The 20,655-nt window shown below is 38.4% G+C and overlaps 1 protein-coding gene across 17 annotated transcripts in view; it reads right to left on the bottom strand.

Moving 5' to 3' along the window:
* Positions 1-20,655, bottom strand: part of MAP7D3 (MAP7 domain containing 3) — a 47,847-nt gene that overhangs the window by 6,654 nt on the left and 20,538 nt on the right. For 3 of the 17 annotated variants that reach the window (XM_029996513.2, XM_029996514.2, XM_029996528.2), the window contains 10 exons: positions 19,668-19,700; positions 14,432-14,533; positions 11,941-12,039; positions 11,438-11,536; positions 10,217-10,342; positions 7,952-8,097; positions 7,449-7,579; positions 6,644-6,891; positions 2,040-2,175; positions 727-907 (listed from right to left, as the gene is read on the bottom strand). In XM_029996513.2, the coding sequence (XP_029852373.1) occupies positions 727-907; positions 2,040-2,175; positions 6,644-6,891; positions 7,449-7,579; positions 7,952-8,097; positions 10,217-10,342; positions 11,438-11,536; positions 11,941-12,039; positions 14,432-14,533; positions 19,668-19,700 (1,301 nt within the window). The remainder of the gene's footprint in view (positions 1-726; positions 908-2,039; positions 2,176-6,643; positions 6,892-7,448; positions 7,580-7,951; positions 8,098-10,216; positions 10,343-11,437; positions 11,537-11,940; positions 12,040-14,431; positions 14,534-19,667; positions 19,701-20,655) is intronic. The other 14 variants (XM_029996516.2, XM_029996520.2, XM_029996518.2 and 11 more) reach the window with 14 other exon arrangements.

Genomic DNA, 20,655 nt, shown 5'->3' with positions numbered 1-20,655 from the left:
CACACTGGAAAAATCTTTTCTAGTGTGACCAGAAAGAAAACAGAAGCATAGTTAACACTGAATAATTGTTATAAACTCAAACAAGCTTTTAAAGAAACAGACATGTCAATGCTATCCATAAGATACAGCTCTTTCAACGCAAAGAATTCAATTGTAAAATTGCTTTAATTTTCAAAATCAATCTCATTTAAAGAAAGTCCACTTTCTGCAAAACAGCCTCCTTCAGTTAGAAGGATGCCTTTTTAAAGGTACACAGATACTAGCTGTGGAAGACTATTTAGCAACCAGAAAAGCAGACTTGGAAACACTACCAAGCTTTCTTTTAAAGGAATCAGAGCAAGCCAGATGACTTTCCAGACAGACCACCTCCTTATAATCTGGAGCAGTAAGTTGGTAAAGTGGGCTCAGTACAAATATTTTACATGTGCAAAATAGCATCCCAGATGGCTAAAAAAATTTCCAAAATACCTGCTTCTGCCCCACACTTGAATTTATCAAAGGGGGGCGGGGAAGGGGAAAAAAAAAAAAAAAATCACATAGACTAGGGCAAGGAAACGACTTCAAGAGATTCTCAAATCCATCTCAGACAGGATGAACTCTGCTTTACATCATTCCTGACAGAGACGTGTCAAAACTGTTCTGTTAAAGAAAATCAAAGACAACCCCCTCGAAAACACGTCAGCAGCTTGTATGAGGAACACAGCTGGAGCCTACAGATAAGCAGACCTGGTGTTGAAGCTCTGCAAGTTTTTCCTGCTCTTCCTGTTCTCGGCGGATCCTCTCCTCTTCAGCTTGTCTTTGTTGTTCTTCAAAAGCCAGTCTCTTTTCTTCTTCCTGCTTGCGGAGCTCCTCCTCCCGCAGTGCTTTTTCCTCAGTTGCTCTCTTGGCTGTTTCTTCTTCTCTGATTCTAGTGTTTCCAAGATACAGATTACCGACTGGATATTTATTTCTTTAAAGTGTGCATGCACATGAGACAGACTAGGAAAGCAAGGAAGTTCTAAGTTATCCAATCACAAAATAACCGTAAAGATACTTTCTGGTGCGGATTTACAAATGCCACCATCCAGACCAGTCAAAGGAAAAAGCAGAATAACTTGGAAGACACTATCTATGAGTACATAAACGTTCTTTGCTGATTAAGTCAAGGTCAAGGCAGGTTGCTCCAATAATGGAAAGTTTAACTGAGAACTTGATTAAGTGACAACTATTTAATAAATACCACCTGCATCCATGACACAAATGAAGCTTTTAATCACTATCAAACATAAATTTAGTTGGATTTCCTAAAAGACTGTTTCTTCTATAGTCTGAAATCCAGAGATATACTGGAGGTGTACACTGCTAGATCATGCAGACATACACAACAGATCTGATGACATATTTCTGATAAAACATCTATAGCAGACTATATGAAAGTTTATGACAGCTTTATACCCGTGACTGGAAAACAGACAAAATCTGATGTTCTATCATGTTCACAGAAACACAGACAGGTGATCCCTGATCTGGAATAAAGTTAGTCAGCGCAAAGTTAAGAATTTATTTTTAACAACTTCTATACAGTGAACCAAATGTATACTGATTTATCACTTTGAATTACTTGGCTGCAACATTTCTGATCCAGATTTTGGATCACTAACATGAGATTTAATGTATCATCAAAACACTGCCTGAGTTCATCAAAGGAAAGTTTAATACGGAGAGGTTGACTATTTCAAGACAAATACAAACAAAACAAATACAAGTGGTGTAAAAACCACATTCTAGTTTTGAAATAAAAGCACTACTGGTGACTGGAAGAAAAAAGCAACAGTGATTTCCACAGGGACTATGCATTACGTATATACTGAGATATAGATTAGCGATACACACAGCAACCTGTCCTGTCTCAAATGGTGCTAACGTCTGCCTCTGCTTCAGGAACTGCATTAAGATTTACAGGAACTGTAATTAAAGCTTAGGAAACATATACAGCTGGAGTGTCCATTCCAATCACACCCCACCATTGAAAGCATCCCTTCCTTCTCCTGAATTGTTACCTTTCCTCTTCCTGTCTCTGAATTCTTTCTTGGTCTTCACGCTCTCTTTGCTCCCGTGCTAGACGTCGTTTCTCTGCCAAGATTTTAGCAGCTTCTTCAGCTGTGGTGGTCCCTGCTACTGTTTTGCTACCTGATTCTGCAAAGGTTAAAAGAAACTGCTGTTAAAAAGCCCCAGTAACTTAAAATTAAGAAAGACGTTATCACTGTAAGCTGAGATTTTTCTTTTGGCCAACTGACCCACTATCATTTTTGATCAGTGCACATCATCTAAAGGCCCACAAGAGCCAAAGGGGAGCCCTAAAGAAATGCAGAGCCACAAGATCTCACTGACACTGAAATAATAACAACTAATTTCAACTATACTGATCCAGCCATATTCCAGACAATCCAGTTAAAGATATTCTCCAATTACCATAGTACTTAAAAACATGTTTCTGAAAAGACACATTTATTCTATAATACTTACAAATACTTAAAAGAAAACTGAAAAAAAAAAAAAACTGCTTTAGGAAATATACTTAACTTCCTTCTAATAAAACTGAACGCACATGACCCTGAAGAGGAAATATTAATTTTTTTTTGATTTCTCTTGTTTCCTAACATTAACATTCATGCCTTTATATTTACAGAGTATCTTAGGGTGCAAATAATCACCATTTTATCTGGCCCTGAAGGCACGTACTAATGACTTCAGTAATACCATATTTCTACACATTTTAGCAACAAATCAATTTCCAATATACATGGAGATCAAAACAGCTCCAACCACCAGGTTAGCAGATATTTGTACAGTCCTGCAGTTTATGTTTCTTCATGTCCTGCCTGGTGGTATGGTGTCTGAACATCAGAGATACTATTATAAATTAACATCAGCAAAAAACCCCCAACCCTTGCCATCCAGTTGCTCTCAATATATATTGAAAGAACTCTGATTTTTATCAGTTATTCCTGCTCTCTAGAAATATTACTGTTTGAATGTGACTTAAGAACTCATGATCTGAATATTCAGAGAATTAGCTCTTGGTGTCAGTAGAGCAATAGCATCATAATGTTGGTGAGGACCTGCCTTTCTTCTTTTTAATATTTCATAAATCAGCACATATATGTTTGCTTAACATTTATAAAGCTTTCAAGTCAAGGTAATTTTAATGAACAATGACATCAGGGTTTGATCAGTTATTTTGCCTCTGACCTAAAGACAAATCATTCAAAACACAATGCCATCATTAGGAACTTTAATACCTGAAAAGCTGCTTAAGCCTCATGGACACATAATCACTACCTGCAGCTGTAGGGCATAATTACACAGAGTAAACCCTCAGCAGCCGAATCATGGCAGTGTTTTGTGCATAAAAATTTTTCTTACAGTCCTAGGAAAAGCATTCCAGCACTGATGGAGTGCAGTCACAGAGACGTTTTCTAATATTTAGATTTATCCAATGCTGAAAAAGAAACACCTCCCCAGAACACACATTGCTTCCGATTTGGGCAAAAATGCTGTCATGTTGGTACAACCAAGAATTAGCCACAGCAGTTCCAAATCTGAACTCAGTCAAAAGGTTTCCTCCTCCTCCTCCCTGAGCAGGAGAGACCACTCCTTTGCAGTTGTAAGAATCGTTAGCAGAATCTGCCTACTCAAGACTTGCACGTGCTTTTCTTCCTATATTTTGCAACTTTATGTTTTATTTAAAGAAAAGGAGAGAGGGTTCACTTAGTATTGCCAGTATATAACCATGAAGAAATCAAAATACCTCTCTTCTCCTCTACCACTTGAGTGTCTTGCCAGTTTAGACTAGTCAATTTTTACAGCAGAGGCCATCTTCTATTGTGCACTTGCACAACAACCAAGGTGGCAGTCCTATTTTAACACTACTGGAATCTCAGTTGTATCAAAATTGGTTGACATTCAATGTCAGGTTAAACCTATTTTCCCCCCTCAAAACTGAACCTAAATAAGACAACTTAATCCCCCGCAAGAAGCCTAAAGGTTTTAGGCTTTTAGGTTATAGGGTTATAACATGATAATGACAGCTTGAAATATGATGAATATCTGGTATTGAAAATGATAGAAGAAAATCAGTCACAATGATTCAGAACACCACAGATATGGAAAGAACAGGGGGCATAGAAACAAAAGAAAGGGTAGGAGACTTCAAGTTTACGGGGGACCTTCCCATTGCATTTTCACTTTTGAAGCTTTACTGATGTTTTCCATGTGGTTACTTCAATAGTGCTTTCATCTCCATGCACCCCTCATACAGTCTGTTTCCATAGGGCAGGACACAGGACTTCCCAACATGATTGCTAACATGCCTTAAGAAGAGTCTTCCAGTGTTTTACACTCAGCTCCATTTTTCTTGTACTCCCACTGTCATTCCTGGTAAGAACTGTCTTTTTCTCAAAGGACCTTTTTGTGATGGAAGGGGAAAGAGAGAAATAGGCAAGAGAAATGTCTCAGAACAATTGTAAAATGTACTATTAGTTGGATGGAGAGAAGATTCCAACACATTTCAAGGCAAGTCATTTATTCACAATTAATCTAGGAATCATATTCCAAAGGTTTCACTACCCAGATACAAAAAAGTGAGGCTCCATGATAGTTTATTACCTATCATCATGCATAAGGTGAGAGCTCATGAAGGAGCACTTCTTATGCTTTAAGTTGAAACAATCCTTTTAACTCTCAGAGAAGCTGCAAAAGGCTGCTGCCAGAAATGACAACTGCTCCAAGTCACTGAAAAATAAAAAGCTTTTTACTGCAGAACAGTATATTTTAGTAGAAAGACACAAAAAAACAAGACAAAAATTTGATTGCTGTCTGTCAGCAACGGGCAATCAAGTTTAGTTTGAAGGAGAAGAGATGGTATGAAGATACAAGTGCACAAAACTGAGATTAGGCTGAACCTACGAGACCTAGAGACTGATTTGCCACATGCCATTCGTTGGTGTGCTCTGACTTCAGAAGCTGTCCGGAATATGGTAATGCACCAACCCACAGGGTGAACTGCCTACACTGATGTGTAAAATGAAAATTGCCTTGAAAATTTAAAGCAACTTTTTCTTTTTAAGAACAAAGATTTTGCCTCACTTAGCCATACTGCAGTGTACCAAAACATTCAAAGAGATAAATTAAATCATCTCTATGTTGAAGAACATGCCCACTATTTCCTTATCTTCTATGTGTCAAAGAAAAAGAGCTTCACCCAGCCCCAGTATGAATCATTACAAAGATGACTAGCTTGGAAATTAGCAATAAAATAAAATGGAAACAGATAAACTGGGTTAATACAGTTCCAGAAGTCAGTGTAGAGAGGAGACAGGTGGGACAACCAAGGAACAAGGACAGGTGTTCTTGTTCCAGAACAACTGGAAGATACAGAAATAGGACACATTGTTATGGAAGTTTCAACCAACCGACAACATTGATCACAAATGATTATGCCCCCTTTGAGGCATGCAAGATGTTTGTCACAGTAATGTAGCACATTGAAGGATGGACATTCTAACTGCAAAGATAAATGACGTGACACCAAAGACAGATGTGCAACTTCATACAGACATCCACATTTGACTATGACATCCAGGCTTCCTTCTAGAGGAACACATACTCAAAGAACTGTACCATAAATGAGTTCTTCAGCTGACTAACACTATTTCACATCCAACATTGAGCAGTGTCAGGAAGAGCCTCAGAAATAACAGACAACTGCAGCAGCTGAGGAATGCACAACAGGAACTGTACATGCAGTAACATGCAGCAAGCATATGTTCCCACTTACCTTGTGTCTGAAGGATTTTCACCCCCAGTACTGCCCACTGGCTGTAGCTTAAATTCCAGAGATCCCTCCTTTTCCTGTTAAGTCTCCCCTAAGTCCTTCTCCCCAGTGCCTGCCAGACCTCATCAGAAGGCTCTCCCAGATTCTGTTCTGGAGATGGCAGATGGCGTTCTTCCGGTGAGAAGGACAGAGGTTGTGCTTACTTGGCACGATGAAGAGGACTAGGAGACTAACTGCTTATCTGGTATATGGCTCTCCTTAATCTACCAAGATAATTTCTTAGTGTGACCTGTGAACCGACCACTTTTTCCTAAGGCAGCAATGATTATATATTCACTGGAATTGAGACTGAGGCAGCCTTCTAGCTTTGTGAAAACTGGCTCTCAGCCTGAGATGCACCAGTAGCTGATTTCTTGCTCCAAGCAGGTCTCTACACAAGCAATTTTAAGAATCACCAACTGGACTGAAAGACCTTTGCACAGTTTAACTATTGACTTTGCAAACCTAAGCTAGTAGATCCCTCAGCTAGTGTGGCTGAAGTCGAAAAGGCAAACAGGATTTCTGCTTTTCTTAAAATTACAGTAAAAGCAGTAATATTGAAAGTTCCTGACTTAAATCTTCAAGTCAAATAACCGACTACTGCACTAAAATCCACACCAAAAGTCACACCATGTAAAATTATTGTATAAATCATCAGCAATGAACAGCTTCGGCCTTAAAGCATCCTACCCTCCAGTGGTCTGCCTCACGAACAAATTATTTCACCAGTCCTAGCACACACTGGAGATGTCTCAAATAAGACTGCGTCAGTCACTGAGAAACACTCACCTTCTTTGGTCTTTGTGCTAGTAGCTGCTACTGCATCCCTGTCCAAGGCTGGTGAAGAACCTTGTTCTTGTCCTGTTCCTTCTGTGCTCTTATCCTTTGGTTTGCTCTCTGCTTCAGTTTTCTTTTTGGTAATGTTTATAACACCTGGCGTGAGAGGTTGACGTTGGATAGGTGCCGGTTTAGAAACTGGAGTAGGAGATGGTGGCCTTTGTTTTGACACGCTGGGCGAAGGTGGGCGAGTCTTTTGTCTGTTGAAATAAAGAATATTTTTCAGGGCTAACACTGAAAACCTCAAACATGCAACTGAGGAGAGCAGTTAGTTTACATTACGTACCTCACTTTTAAAAATAAATCCACCCACAAACTACTGGTGCCTTCCTCATAAAACTCAAATACAGGATTCGAAAATACCCTGGGCACCTGGACTCGCTCCTTGTGGGCTAACATCAAAACAGGTCTGCTATTTACCTCCACATCAAGGATGAACCCTGTGATTCCAATCCAAGAAACTTCCTATGCTAATAAAGACAGATCAGCTTATACAGAAGCTCACATGCTTCCTGTTGGTTATAGTGCACAGACTGTATTGAAAACCAGGGTGTATTTTGTCAGCACAAAAGAGACAAAGGTTCAAGAGCTGCATCCCTACTGTGGAAAAGAGAAATCGGACCAAAAATGAAGTCCTTATGTGTATAAACATGGCGTAGTGTAGGTCATCCAAATTCTAACAGCACAGCTGTCTTGAGACAGGAAGCATCCTTCATTTTGTTCTGAATAAAAGAAGATATTTAACCTGGATGCATACCTAACTGTAGAAGGTGATGGAGGACGCTTCACCAAATTAGCAGGAGAGGGGGATCTTCTACGGGCAGACACAGATGGCGAGGGAGGGCGTCTTAAACCAGAACCTGGGGACGGTTTTTCTGTCTCTGATTTCTAAGAAGATACATAAAAACAAAGTAATGCTCGCTCTCTAGAATACATTACAGACAGAAGAGCTGCTATCCCAGCAAACATACAACTTCTCAACAAGATGTACTTCACATTTCCTTTATGTTCCAAAACACAGACCCAGTCAATGTTACCCAAATTAAATTTTGGGAACCATAAGCAGCAAACAACATGCCTTTAAGATATCAGAGAGATCAAGGACCACAAAATTCCCATTTGATTTCAATACTGTGTTTTTTAAGCAAAAGCTATTGAACGTTTCAATAAGCAAGCAAACTGTTGAAATAAGATCCCATCCTGAGCTGTTCCAAACCCCCTGATTAATACAAACCTAATTCCTGTGGATTTTCAACAAACCTGGGTTGAATCTGGTGAACTTGCATCAGATGAAGATAAAGAGGACTTCAATCTGTCGATGCTACGACTGCGCACGGGCACTTTAGGAGTTGGGACTGGGGAACTGATGGAACTGGCTGAAGCTGAACGAGGACAGAGGTGAGATTCTATAAAAGTTAGGAATTTGACAAGACAAAACGAGAACCAAGTGCACAGCATAAGAACAGGAGAAAAGGAAGAGGGGGAAAGAGAGAAAGAAAGATTGTGTGTGTTAGAAACCGTACAGAGAAACGCCACAGGCAGTGCACATTGCAATGGGTCACAGACACAGACACCACCACCACACGATTAGTACTTTGGAAGCAACAGCACCAAGAATAAAACCATTCTGAAAGCAGCAATCTGGAGTAGATAAAAATAAAATGCTTTTCCAAAAAAATCTGAATTTGCAATACAACAGCGTTACTTTAATTTTAGTCAAGCTGCATCTAACCACAAATAGTTCCATTTTAATGGCTTATCATCTTTCTTTACAAGTTCTTCATCACAAGTTCAAATTTTAAGCATCTTTCCCCCATACTCAAGGAGGAAATCTTCCTTCTTTTCAAAGACTAATTATAAAGCAGCATTACGTTAGGAATCCAAGCATTACTTTACAAGCTTTTCTTGTGAAATAAGCATTTGTGCAACCTTATTATACTTGCCCTCTGTGACCTCTTTATTATTATATATGTGTGCACTTTATCCACATTAAAAAACTGAAATAGTAAGAAAAAATTAATAAATAAATAAAAAATAGAAAGTAAAAGAAACCTATCAAAAGAAAGAGGTCAACTGTTAAACTAAAATACTTTTCCTACCTGAAGTGTCAATCTCTTCACACATAAGATACTGAAAGAAATTGTATCTTCCAATTACTTTTTTCGCTAACATAATCATAGATGGATAAGCATACATAGATGTAAAAATCTACCTCTGAAACTAGATAGTGGATTCTTCTATAGTTTGAATAAATTGTGACAGATGCCAGCACTTAATTTTGTAACTTTATGGAAAATACATTTTATTTTTATATCTACAGCATTTGTGCAAGGAGAACTGCATTCTGTTTGTGCATAGTTTGTGCTAAAGCACAGGTACGTTTCTACTGAAATGAAGAAAGTACCTCTAAGTAAACTGATAAAAATGTAAAAGTTATCTTTAATTCAGCAATAGTGAATAAGTCACATGCTGTCAGTAACAGTGAAAAAGGATGGTATTTCCCCACATGACATGACCTGAAATATTCATGGTAAAATAAAAGTGACATATAGATAGGTGTGCAAAAATATGACCATTGACTACAAACCAAAAAAGTAAAAACTGATTATTACACATGGGGAGCAGTGTAGAAATGTCACCATTACCAACAAGGACCAAGCGGCATAAGATAAAAAATAAAGATGGAGTAACATACTTAAGAGGAAACAAACAAAACTAGGAACGCAAGTTGTAAGGTAAGAGAGGAGAAAGGACTCCACATTGGTTCCAGATATGCATTTACTGGGGCATTATTATAACCAATAATAATCATAAGACATGTGGGCTGCAGCTAGGGCTTGCCCATGATGCAGAGACTCCTGCACTAATACTAAGTTAAGCCACAGCGTGGGCTTACCAGCTCAGTCTGGACCAATATAAAATTGCTTGAGCCAGCCAGGGTTTCTCTACAGTATCTTCTCCTAGTATGCCTCTACTTCTACAATCAACCTGTGTGAAGCCAGCTCAGGGCTCCCTTTATGTTAAGATAACTCCTCTGTCATGTTCCTTACATGAGTTTCTCCCCCTAAAGAAATTTAGGCTTTGCACTTATTCCTTTCAGCCTCCTTTGAAACTGTATGTTTGTTTGGGTTTTTTTCCCTTTCATTTCCTAGCACTGTTCTCTGACCAGTATGTCTCAGATTCACTTCAGGGTACACCCAAATGCAGATCTCTGTCAGTTAAAAAAAAAAAACCAAAACAACACAAACAAAACAAATGAACATCAGCATCTGGTTCTCTGCAGAGCAAGTAAACTGGCACTGGAGTTTAAAAGCCAGTATGATTCTATGCTTTTGTAAACATGCAACATAGCATATGAATTGGTTATTCCTGACCAAAGAAAATACTGGATAAGTAGTATTATACATAACCACATGTTAACTGTCTGATTCATACTGAAGTGTAGCACAGTTAGCGACTATCATGTAGGTTCTTGCTTGAAGAGCAACTGCATAAAACTTTCAGGCTTTGCTGCCCTCCTGTTACCTGAGGGATCTTGTCCATCAGCCGATAATGTAGCAGCACTTTTACTCCTAGCTAAGGAGGCCTGTGTGGGGGCGAGGAGGCGACTGATTACGCTACTGTCCAGAGGACTGAGCTGGGAACGACGAGCTAAACGATGAGAACAAATCAAAAAGGATCCAACATGAAATCATATAATGAAAAAGACAAGCAGTACAAAGCAAAGGAAGACTCTGAGCATTGTTGCAAATCATAACAGTTTAGGAAGAAAAATACTGAAGTCATGGAGAGGGAAATCCAAACTAAAAGCACAGAAGGGTTAAACACTGCAATCTCTTAGTTGCACTTCTTGTCCTCGGCTTGCTTAATACTAATCATTTTAATGTGCAAAGACTGGCAGGCATACAGCAGAGCTGAATGCTGAAGTCAGTCAAAGTACAAAAAGTTTTTGATCCAGCTCTTGAGAGCTATATTCTCTAGGTTGCAGGAAAGGCTGTTCTGACATAAAAAACAGAAGACTTGCAAGTCAAAGCGAACAGTTATCATCAGGCATCATTTGCACACACAAATTCACATGGACAGCACCCATCATCCTCCCCTACAGGAAATATTCTGAAGCAGAATATAATTTCCACTGTTGCAATAGCTGCTAAAAAGAAAAGTTTCAGATTTGTTAACTCAAAGGGAAAAACATGTTAGAAAAGTTGCTATTCTTCAGCTTTAAGAAGAGTTCCTAGAAAACAGGTTATTTGTAACCTAGTGGGGAATTACACAGACCAAAAGAGACTGAAGTGAGAACAGGTTTCTTCCTTCATTTGCATGCACAAAGTTAAGGCCAGCAGCAGGAACAGAGAAGTTGCTTTTAAACTGAATAATGAAAGAGAGCTTAAAAAGCAAAGGTAAGATTTAACTAAGAAGTGAACATATCGGTGACATTTTTACTATATCTTACATTTAAACCTACCAGCTTTCAAATACATCTCTCTCTCAAGCAGAGAGACATTATGCTATCTACTTACAGTGCCATTTAACAAAGTCGAAGTCCTTCTTACAGGATTTCTTTTTTGTCCAAAGGGAGAAATTTAACCTTTACCATTTACAGTTTTATCTTTACCACTGGAGAACTAAAAAGTCATTAAAAAGTCCTAAAAATTTAAGAGCCAAGGAAACTAGTGAAAGTAAGCCTGTCCAAACTTTACTATGAATGGCTTTAAAAAGAAATATTCAGCTTTATGAAACAACCACCTGGTTTTTCTTCCTTTTTCACTTTTTCTAGTTCTGGAGAGGATTGGGGTTTACTACTCATTCTATTCAAAGATGTGCTCCTCTTCTTTTCTGTTCCTCCTAGAGACCAAGCGTAAGGAAGATTATTTTTAACAAGATATTTATATATATGATTTTCTAAACTGTCATTCCCATGCTTTGCTTTTGCCAATCAGCTAAAACCACAGATCTATCATTATGAAGCACTATTTTCTCATGAGCTAAATGGTTTGGCTACCGTTTGTCTACTCTCCCCCCACCCTTCCACTTTTCAGAGGAATAAGGCTGGTTTATAGACACAGTTACCCAATATTTGGCACTGCAATGTGCATAACGATATTTATGCCACAGGGCATAGACTACATGCACAGCAGTGAAAGCCTGAGTAACAACAGTTATAATGAAACTGGGACACGGTTTAAAAGTCAACTTCAAATATCCCATGTACTGCCTCCCAATTCTCAAAACAAACTGGTTTCTAGCACCTTTCTGTTCCACCTGCGAACCTTTGAGTGCTGACTGCTGAGAATGTAGAGGAACTTTGTTATTCAGTCTGTTTAATGAGGCACTTCTCTTTGTGGTACCTGGAAGTGAAAGTGCATGGATTAATTATGTTGAAAAGCCTAGAAGTCCCCTCCAACACCTGCCCCACTTCCCTAAGATAGAGAAGAGTAATTAAGTCACTTTATAGTATGAATTCTTCAGAAGCAGGAAAACTGGATCAGGGAAGAATTACTCTATATAAAGCATTTTTTCTTATATTCCTGTATGTTACTGATCATAGCAGAAGGATGCCAGTCTCAACAAACTTCTTGTTTGACCTACCGAGGCCATCCTTGTACAACTTTCTAAATAAGTAATTTAAAAAGGCCATTGCTCCCATTCTGTATGAGTAAGAGCGAGCTCAGAATTAACACGGAGCACAACTGATGAAATACTCCACTGATCCAGGGACAAGCATCTTCCTCTCATTTCCACATTCTGCTCCTCCACCTTCCCATGCACATATGCACGGCAGAAACAATCTGGTTAATTCTGCAACTGTATTGTCTGTCAGCTGAATTTAGCCATCTTTTACCAAACAGCCATTTCTTCTTGAGTGCCAGATCAAGAGCACAGAATCGCTCTAACTTGCTATGGTGATCTAAACTACCCAGTCAGTCGACCTCTACATCCTGATCACATGGATCAGTTGGAGTCCTGTCCAAATTTCTTGTATTTCAGGCCACTTGAGAATTTTTCCTCCAAAGCAAACAAGGATTCACAAAGGATTTCAAGGTATGACAGCAAGTTTGAAAGCAACCCCCATAAGTTGATAATAGTGACTTCCTTTGTTAGTGGCTTAATTTGTACTTTACAGCCCTTTTTTCTGACTCACAGTCAGAGCTGAACCCTGCAGACACATTATATATAAATATCATTTTAAATCACAAGCAGTCTCCAGTGACTCAGAGCCCCTGCAGCTATGCTAGTATAGATATATTCACTGATTTCCCTACCAGGCATACAGTGTATAAGTACTGCTGCATCACCTTCCAACATGAACCAGCAAAATCATGTCCATGTTAGGGATTCTTCTAGCACAGCTCATTTGATCAAAGGTTGCAGATTGACAGAACACTATAGCATAGACCTAGTTGAATTTGGTTTTGTATTAAACAGCTCTCAGCTTATTAATGCTTTTCATCATCTTGGAAAAAAAGACATCTGGGATACAGGCAGGCTCCTATGAAACACTGGAAAGATTCTCCACAAGGAAATTGCAGGCTAAAACAAGCTGATACGTGTTCATGCAAATAGTTTTTATTTTTCTTAACAAGTAGATTAGGACAATTTCTTGCGTTTCATAATTTTTATTTTTTTTTAATTATTTGGAGAAAGCAGATTGCCATGATTTACAGAATGTATCGGGATGGGGCAGAGGGGAGGAGGCAGAGAGGAGATTCACATGTACAGGTTTACCAGAGAGTGGGAAAACCAGAGATCTATCTCATTCTCTACATCCCTGTTAAGACTAGTTGCATGGTGCACATTTGAAACATGACACCCTACAGTCAGGAGCTTCATCCACCTCAAAGATGCAATTCAAAATGAGACTGGAAGCCACAGAAATCGGTAGACGATCTCTAGAGTGCAAACACTCTCAGAAACCCTTAAAAAATAAAATTAAAGAAATAGTTGTCTTCCAGGCTGTTTCTATTCCTTGGTAATCATCAGCATAGTAAGTAACCCAGAGTGCTTGCAAGCAGTGGTGTGCACTAACAGTTTAAGAAATACGTAATTTGAGTATCAGTATCAAGATTACACTAATTTATTGGGCTAGGAAACGGTGTCAGAGCTGCATGCTATGGCTACAACCATGCTAGAACTCCAGGTCAAAACAAAACAATCTCCTCCCACCCAAAAAACTCCCACAGGTGTCAGGGTTTTTCATGCATCCTTCTCTATTTGGTTAAAGCAGAATTCTAATATTAAAAAGAAAGTGTGTGTCTATAGAGTACAGGACTGGCACAACAGAAAGATGTCAAAACTAAGTTGATTTTCTCCTTCCCAAAGGTAATCAAATGTCTGAAGCTGTCTAACAGAACAAAGAAAACTTTATTTTTGTACTACTTCTATTTTGCTGAAATTTTAGGGTGTGATTTAAGGCATGCAAACCCGTAACAATGATGTGAAATGATCTGTGAATCAATCATTCACCAAGATTTGACTTTAGTAAAGCAATTAACAGAAATAAAAAATAAAAAACCAGCAATCTTTACCGTTACTCTTCTCCTCTAACAGAGATCACATCAACTGGGTCAAAGCCCTGAACAGTGAAGCTGGATTAACAAACTGCATGAAATGCATTTGAGATCAAAATATGAAATGAGTTACACAGCAAGGGAGGAAAGGGAGTATCATTCCACCTCCTGTCTCCTCCCCAAATAACAGTTAAGCAGTACACCTGCTACCAGCAGACACACAAACACTTACTTCGATCAGAAGCATTTAAAAGCGCTGCAGATGATGACAACCGTTTATTCATGACAGCTTCTGTCTGTTTGAGGTTTGCTGTGGAGGTGGACCGCTTGCTGGCTGTGTAAAGAAGTGCTTACTTTAGAATTCAGAGAACCTTTCACACGTTGCTGTGAGCGAACTTTGGAAGTATTACATCCTGAAAGCTATTTCCAGTTTTGCTTAATAAGAAACAGAAATTATTTTTTTTTCCTTTGAATAGACTTGATACAATTAGCACCAGTTGTAACATGCACAGAACAGGCATTTAATTTAGAAGAGCCATGCCAAGTTTTTATGCACCTGTATGCAAACAAGTGATTTTTAAACGCTGTGCTCGTAACTTGTAAAGACAAAAGCTACTGAGGTTGTGTGTTGTTACCAGACTGGTAAGACAGAAAAAGTAACAGCAAAACCTGAAAAACAATAATTTCTTTCTTCGTTCCTTCCACATAGGTATGTCAAAACAGTTTTTCAATCACTAGTTAACAAAAAAAACCCAAAACAAATACTTTTGGAGGGATAAAAGCAAGTCATGAGGAAAGGCAAGAAAGCATTCCTCTTTCTGATTACTTCCCAAGGGCTGCTGTAACTATTATAGAAATTTCCAATTTTTCTCTAAAAGGTAGTCCTTAAGTTCAGGTTTCCTATCAATTTTGTAACTTCTGAAAAAAAACTACTGCAAGAAGCATTATTTTTTTGTATGTATATACACAGACATATATATACACATAAAAATCACATCTCGCATGGCAAAATTTCAAGTTTACTACAAGACAGATAAATACCTGCTTTTTAATTTTAAATAATGTACTTTCAGGATGAACACTACTCCAGAGTGTGAAAGCCTTGGAAAAGCACATACCTGTTGCTATGGAAACTCAATAAGCAGAAAACAGTAATGCACACAAAGTTGTGCAGACTAGCATAATAAACACAAGAAATTCCATACATCAAACACAAGTAATCGATTTTGCTGGCATATTGGACAGCAAAGATGATTAATGTGAACTCATTAGTGCATAAGTATCAAAGGAAAAAGCAGCACTACTCACCACAGAGGCAGCATCTTTTCCCTTTGGCCAGCATGCTATAGCAACTCCTTATAGGAAGAGCCAGGACATAAGGATTCCTAAGGACACCCCTGGCCCCGCATCATGCTTTTGACAGAGGTACCCAACCCAGGCTTCATGAGCTAGGGGGGCCTCTCTCAAAACCATGTCAAGTGAAAACCAGATTTTGGAGCTGAAGCTACAGAAGCGGAAAGCTCCTGTCACAGTGAACAAGAGCAAAGTTGCCACGGGATAAGAGGGATAAAGGGGGATCTACTGAATCTAGTTAAGAAATGAAGATCTGAGCTTAGCAGGTACTTTCCCAACATAACAAAACAAAACAAAAAAAAGCACTTTATGAATGAAGCCTGAGTACTGGGGTAACTAAAACAGCCCTGAGAAGTTTTATATATGAAAATCATGAAACTCGCAATTAATGTATTTGGGTGTTTTCGAAGGTAAAGACTACCCTCTAGCGTCTGCTCTTGAGAAGAAAGCCTGGCTCCTGCCTGAATTCAAGCTTGCGAGTCTAAGGCCTCCAAACATCGTGGAGATGCTTCATACAAATTTCTCTTGGTTCAAATTAGGACTTCAGCTCTTGCATGAAAGCTGAGATTTGGTCCATCACCTACTAAGACCCCGAGGGCAAAAAATTAAATCTTGCCTTGAGAAAAATTACACTGAGCAAAGTAATTCTTTTCTAGCAAGCTTACAAGTTCTGGAGGTGGGCTGTGCTGTTTGGTAGAGACAAGGGATGAAACTTCTACCAGAAGCCTCAGAAGAAAAAAGTACAGGCTAAATATGACTGTTCAGACCGAAAAAAAAAAAAAAAAAAAAAAAAAAATCAGTCTCTCTTTTTCAGGGGAACAGCCGTGGTGAGGGCATGAGCTAGTATCTCAATTGATGCCTTGACAGAAAAAATCTAATTGATAAAGGGTATTCATACAGCTATTTAAGTCTTCTTTTTCCAGAAAATTTTAGTTTGCATTAATTGCCTAAGATCTTAAGAAGTCAATGCTTTTTTGATCAATATATTTGCAAATATATGATCAGATAGCCTCAACTTTTTCCCTACCTCACCCACAGGACAGCTTCTGCAAACTTTAAAGTTTTGGACAATTCACTAGGAAAAAAAGCTTTAGAAGACAGACAGGATATTCTTGAGTAAGTTAGTCTGGTTACATAGGTATTTACAAAATATCTTTTGAAAAAATACCTCAAATATCTTTTGTATTTTGAGGGGAAAGTTAGAATACTTACATCAAGGGATTTGAAATGGAAGAAGCATACAGCACAAATCCCATGTGATACCAAACTGTATTTTTTAATGGAAGGGGGAAAGCAAACTGTAGCAGCAAAGCCAAAGAAAGCATATGACTGCCATGCAGCAAGGCTTGCAATTGGGTAAGGAGCTGGGAAATATGGTATCTTAAGAAAATCGTTATAAGAAAGAGCAGCTCTCAAACCTAGCTTCTCACCGAGTTTCACTGAGAGAGGGTGCTGCAGCGCTGCCTATCTGAGGTTGGATAAACTTAGGCTAAACAAAATATGATTATCCGTCTCTCACTTCCCTCCAAATTTCTACTAGGACCAGGAAGCTCTTTATTTAGAAAGGAGAGACTCTGGCAGCCCAATTTCTATTCTAATAGCACATGTCTCAACTACAGATGCACCTGAACATCTCGTTTTGCTTAGCAGTCATCACTAAACCTCCCTCATTTACAAGGACTCTGTCATCAAGGATGCTTTATTAGACAGCCTTGCCATTTCTCTTGGCAGACCCACACCCTGCATGTTTCATCTTAGCACTAACAGCAATGTCATTAATGTAACATTTGACTCTGGGGCTTTCATCAATTTTTAAATTTCAGGCCATCAGCAGGGTACTTGGTGCAGTCTCAGTGAATCACATTCTGTGCATAATACAGAATGGCTGATGGTTGGTGAAATGCTCAGTTACATGGGGTTTACTTTCCAGATCACACTACCTCTATTACCCACAAATGCTGCTTTACCAGTCAATGTTCCTAAATATTACTGTTGACGCAGCCAGTTCATGGAAGAACATGTCTGATTCTGTATTTTTTTGCACAGCAATACAATAGACAAGAAAGTCTTTAGTCCTAAAATAATGTAAAGAATATTTGAAATCTGTTCCCCCAATGTTTTTCATTTTAAGAAATGGAGCCTTTAATCCCAAATCTGCCACAGAAACTGATAGTGCAAAAATAATATTGCATTGAAACTAGCTCTAGACGTGCTGTTAGACAAGGTGCACCACTCAGCCACACTGATGTAATGTAGTAAGAGCTCATATGGTGAAATTTTTCAGAGTAAAAAAAAAAAAAAAAAAAAAAAGGTAATTGCTGTCTTTCCAGCATTCATGCAAACATAAGGTGAAAGGGACCAAATATGGATTTTTTTTTTAGAAAGCCAGCTGGACTTAGGCATCCTACACGGTTTGGGTAGATTTTAATAACAATTAAGTGAGGAGCCCCCAGAAAGATAAAAAGCTAAGAATGATCCTGAAACAGGAATAAATATGAGAAGTGTAAATCCAATCATGATTCCACATTATCACCCCCAGGTAAGACAGCTGTATGTTTGAAACCTCAACATAAAATCAAACACAGATTTAAAACAGTGTGGATACACAAGTGTCTTAGAAAAACACTGCATTATCTGTTTATTTCCATAGTCAATTTTTTCAAAATTGGTGCCAAGTTATCCAAATTGATCTACTGTAGCTGAACTTATCTGCTCTTCTTCTTGTTACTTTATGATGCATAAGGTACAGCTTAAGCGCCTATTATTACATCAGGAGCAATTTGTTGGAAGACGCTTTATTTTTAATGTGCTTCAGCAGCACTGAAGATCTTTCTCCACAATCAAAAGGACAGACAAGACTCATTTCCTCACATAAATTAGAAGAGAGCAAAGAATATTATTTTATGTTTGTTATAAAGTTTAGCTTTAAAATTAGGTAAGATAGAAAAGAATGGAGGAGGGAAAAAAAAATCGTGCTTTTCTAAATATGTAAAGCAAATGCGATTTCATAGTTTCAAGGTTAAATGGCATTTGGTAATGTGGAATACAGTAATTGGATTTATATAGGTATCCAAGGAACATGTGTTAAACAGGTAAACCAATCCAGTCAAACTGGCTAATTTTGGAGAAAATTAGGGATTCATGCTGTGCAGAGAAAGGGAAGAGAGAAGTTAAATAAAATACACATGCTTCTGCTGTGTTGCCAGAATAAGCCACAGTAGTTAAATCATACTCAGTCAGACTTTCATTGCATTTTCAAGTCTCATATTGTCACAGCATTACAAGACAGCTGTATTGAATTAGTAATGCTGTGAGCATGCACAGATTTTCAGAATTCAGATTTAGCTGGGTCTCAGCTGAGAGCTATCATCTTAAACTAGCTACAAGAAATAAGTTTGCTTATTAAACACATAGCCTTGACAAATATATCAGTGATCCAACGTGTTTCTATGAATGGCTCAGTCTGTGCACTGGAAAGTGCCAGAAATCCAATAAAACCACATTTAGATGCATAGAATCATGTTTAGATAACTGGACAGATCTGATTTTGCAAAACCCTTAATGGAAAAAGTATCAAACTGCACAAAGGACCCATTCCCTTTCACAAAGTTTCAGCAAAATATAATTTGATTTTGCCAATTATTACTTCAATTGCTGGTAAAACTAAGCAAAAAGAAAACAAACCAAGCCCTACCATGTACTTTCTGCAAATTAGGAAACAATGAAACAGTTCAAAATTGCCCTAAAAAAAAAAAAAAAAGCTTAGACTATTTAACTAATTTATATTCAAAAACACGCCACTAAGAATTGCTCTTCTCCTTCCCCATGCTGTATCCGGTCATCTCTAAAAACCCAAATGCACATAGCCTTTCCCTGAAAATTCCCTCAGGATGCCATGACTTAAGCTGTAGTTTAATTAGCTGGGAGGCATAGTTAAAAACGTAGGGGGCTGCTTTCTACTTAGGGAATCACATTTGTTGCACAGCTGGCCAAGATCCAGGAAAAGATCTATAAGAAGATGGTTTTCCTTAGTTTCAGAGAAACAAGAACTCAAGTTTAAAAGGTTAGTAGTGAGTGTAAAACGACAGAAAAAAGAACATTTTAGAAATCAATACCACCAGTTCCACCTTCATCTGCGGTCTGTTGTTCTGTAGAAGAAGAGGGTTTGTAAGCTAAGTCACAAGGTCAAATGGCAAACAATGCAAGCTAACAAAAAAATGGGGAAGCTGGATATCATAATGATAATGTATATCAAAGCACTTTCAAACATCTTACAAATAAACACTTAAAAGTCAACACTCATGCTGACAGAAGACAACGCTACTAAAACACACTCAGTTCAATTACACCAATTCAGAAGATAGGCTGAATTGAAGCATTTTTTGTTTTATTTTATTCCTGGACAGTAACTTATGTTAAGTAACTTATTGGCAGGATCTTCCAGTTAGGTAGTGCATGAAAAGATCCCTTCCACTCCAATCTTGATTTGCTGGTCTAACTTCAGAATGTTTACAAGCTGAAACAGTTAATTGTGTGAAATAGGAAAAAATCTGAGCTCAAATTAAAGTGTTAAAATGCATCACTTAATCTAGAACAGAACCTATTCTCCAAGAAGCTCGGACACTGCCCACTGCTTCTCCTTACCCATTACTGGTCATTTAAATAATCAGTTAGCATTCTGTAACTCTAAGGGTGTGCTTAAAACATTTCGGATGTAGTGTTACAGTACATGTTTTTTTGTTCTGTTTATCACCAGTCTTAGCACACCATTACATGTACTGCATCTGAAGGACTCGGAATTATTTTAACATTATACATTACAATTCCCCTTACCTGATGGTTGGGGGCTGGCAATGCAATGCTGCCAGGTGTTGTATTTCCCATGTGGCTTCTCTCTAGCTCTTCCCAAAGCCAAAAATAGCTCGAAGTCTGAGCAGCATTTCAGGGCAAGAACAGATATGATTCTTTCCCCAAGAGCTACCCACAGATCGTGTTGTATGATCCAAGATAGGAAAGGATGCCCAGGTCCCTATGAATAGTGCTGCACCTGCCAGTGTTCACACATAATACTCTGTCATTTCAGCCATGCTAGAAAAGGTGCTA

This window comes from Aquila chrysaetos, chromosome 21 (assembly GCF_900496995.4).
Source record: "Aquila chrysaetos chrysaetos chromosome 21, bAquChr1.4, whole genome shotgun sequence".
NCBI classification, from domain to species: Eukaryota; Metazoa; Chordata; class Aves; order Accipitriformes; family Accipitridae; genus Aquila; species Aquila chrysaetos.
This window is presented reverse-complemented; position numbering and strand designations above follow the sequence as displayed.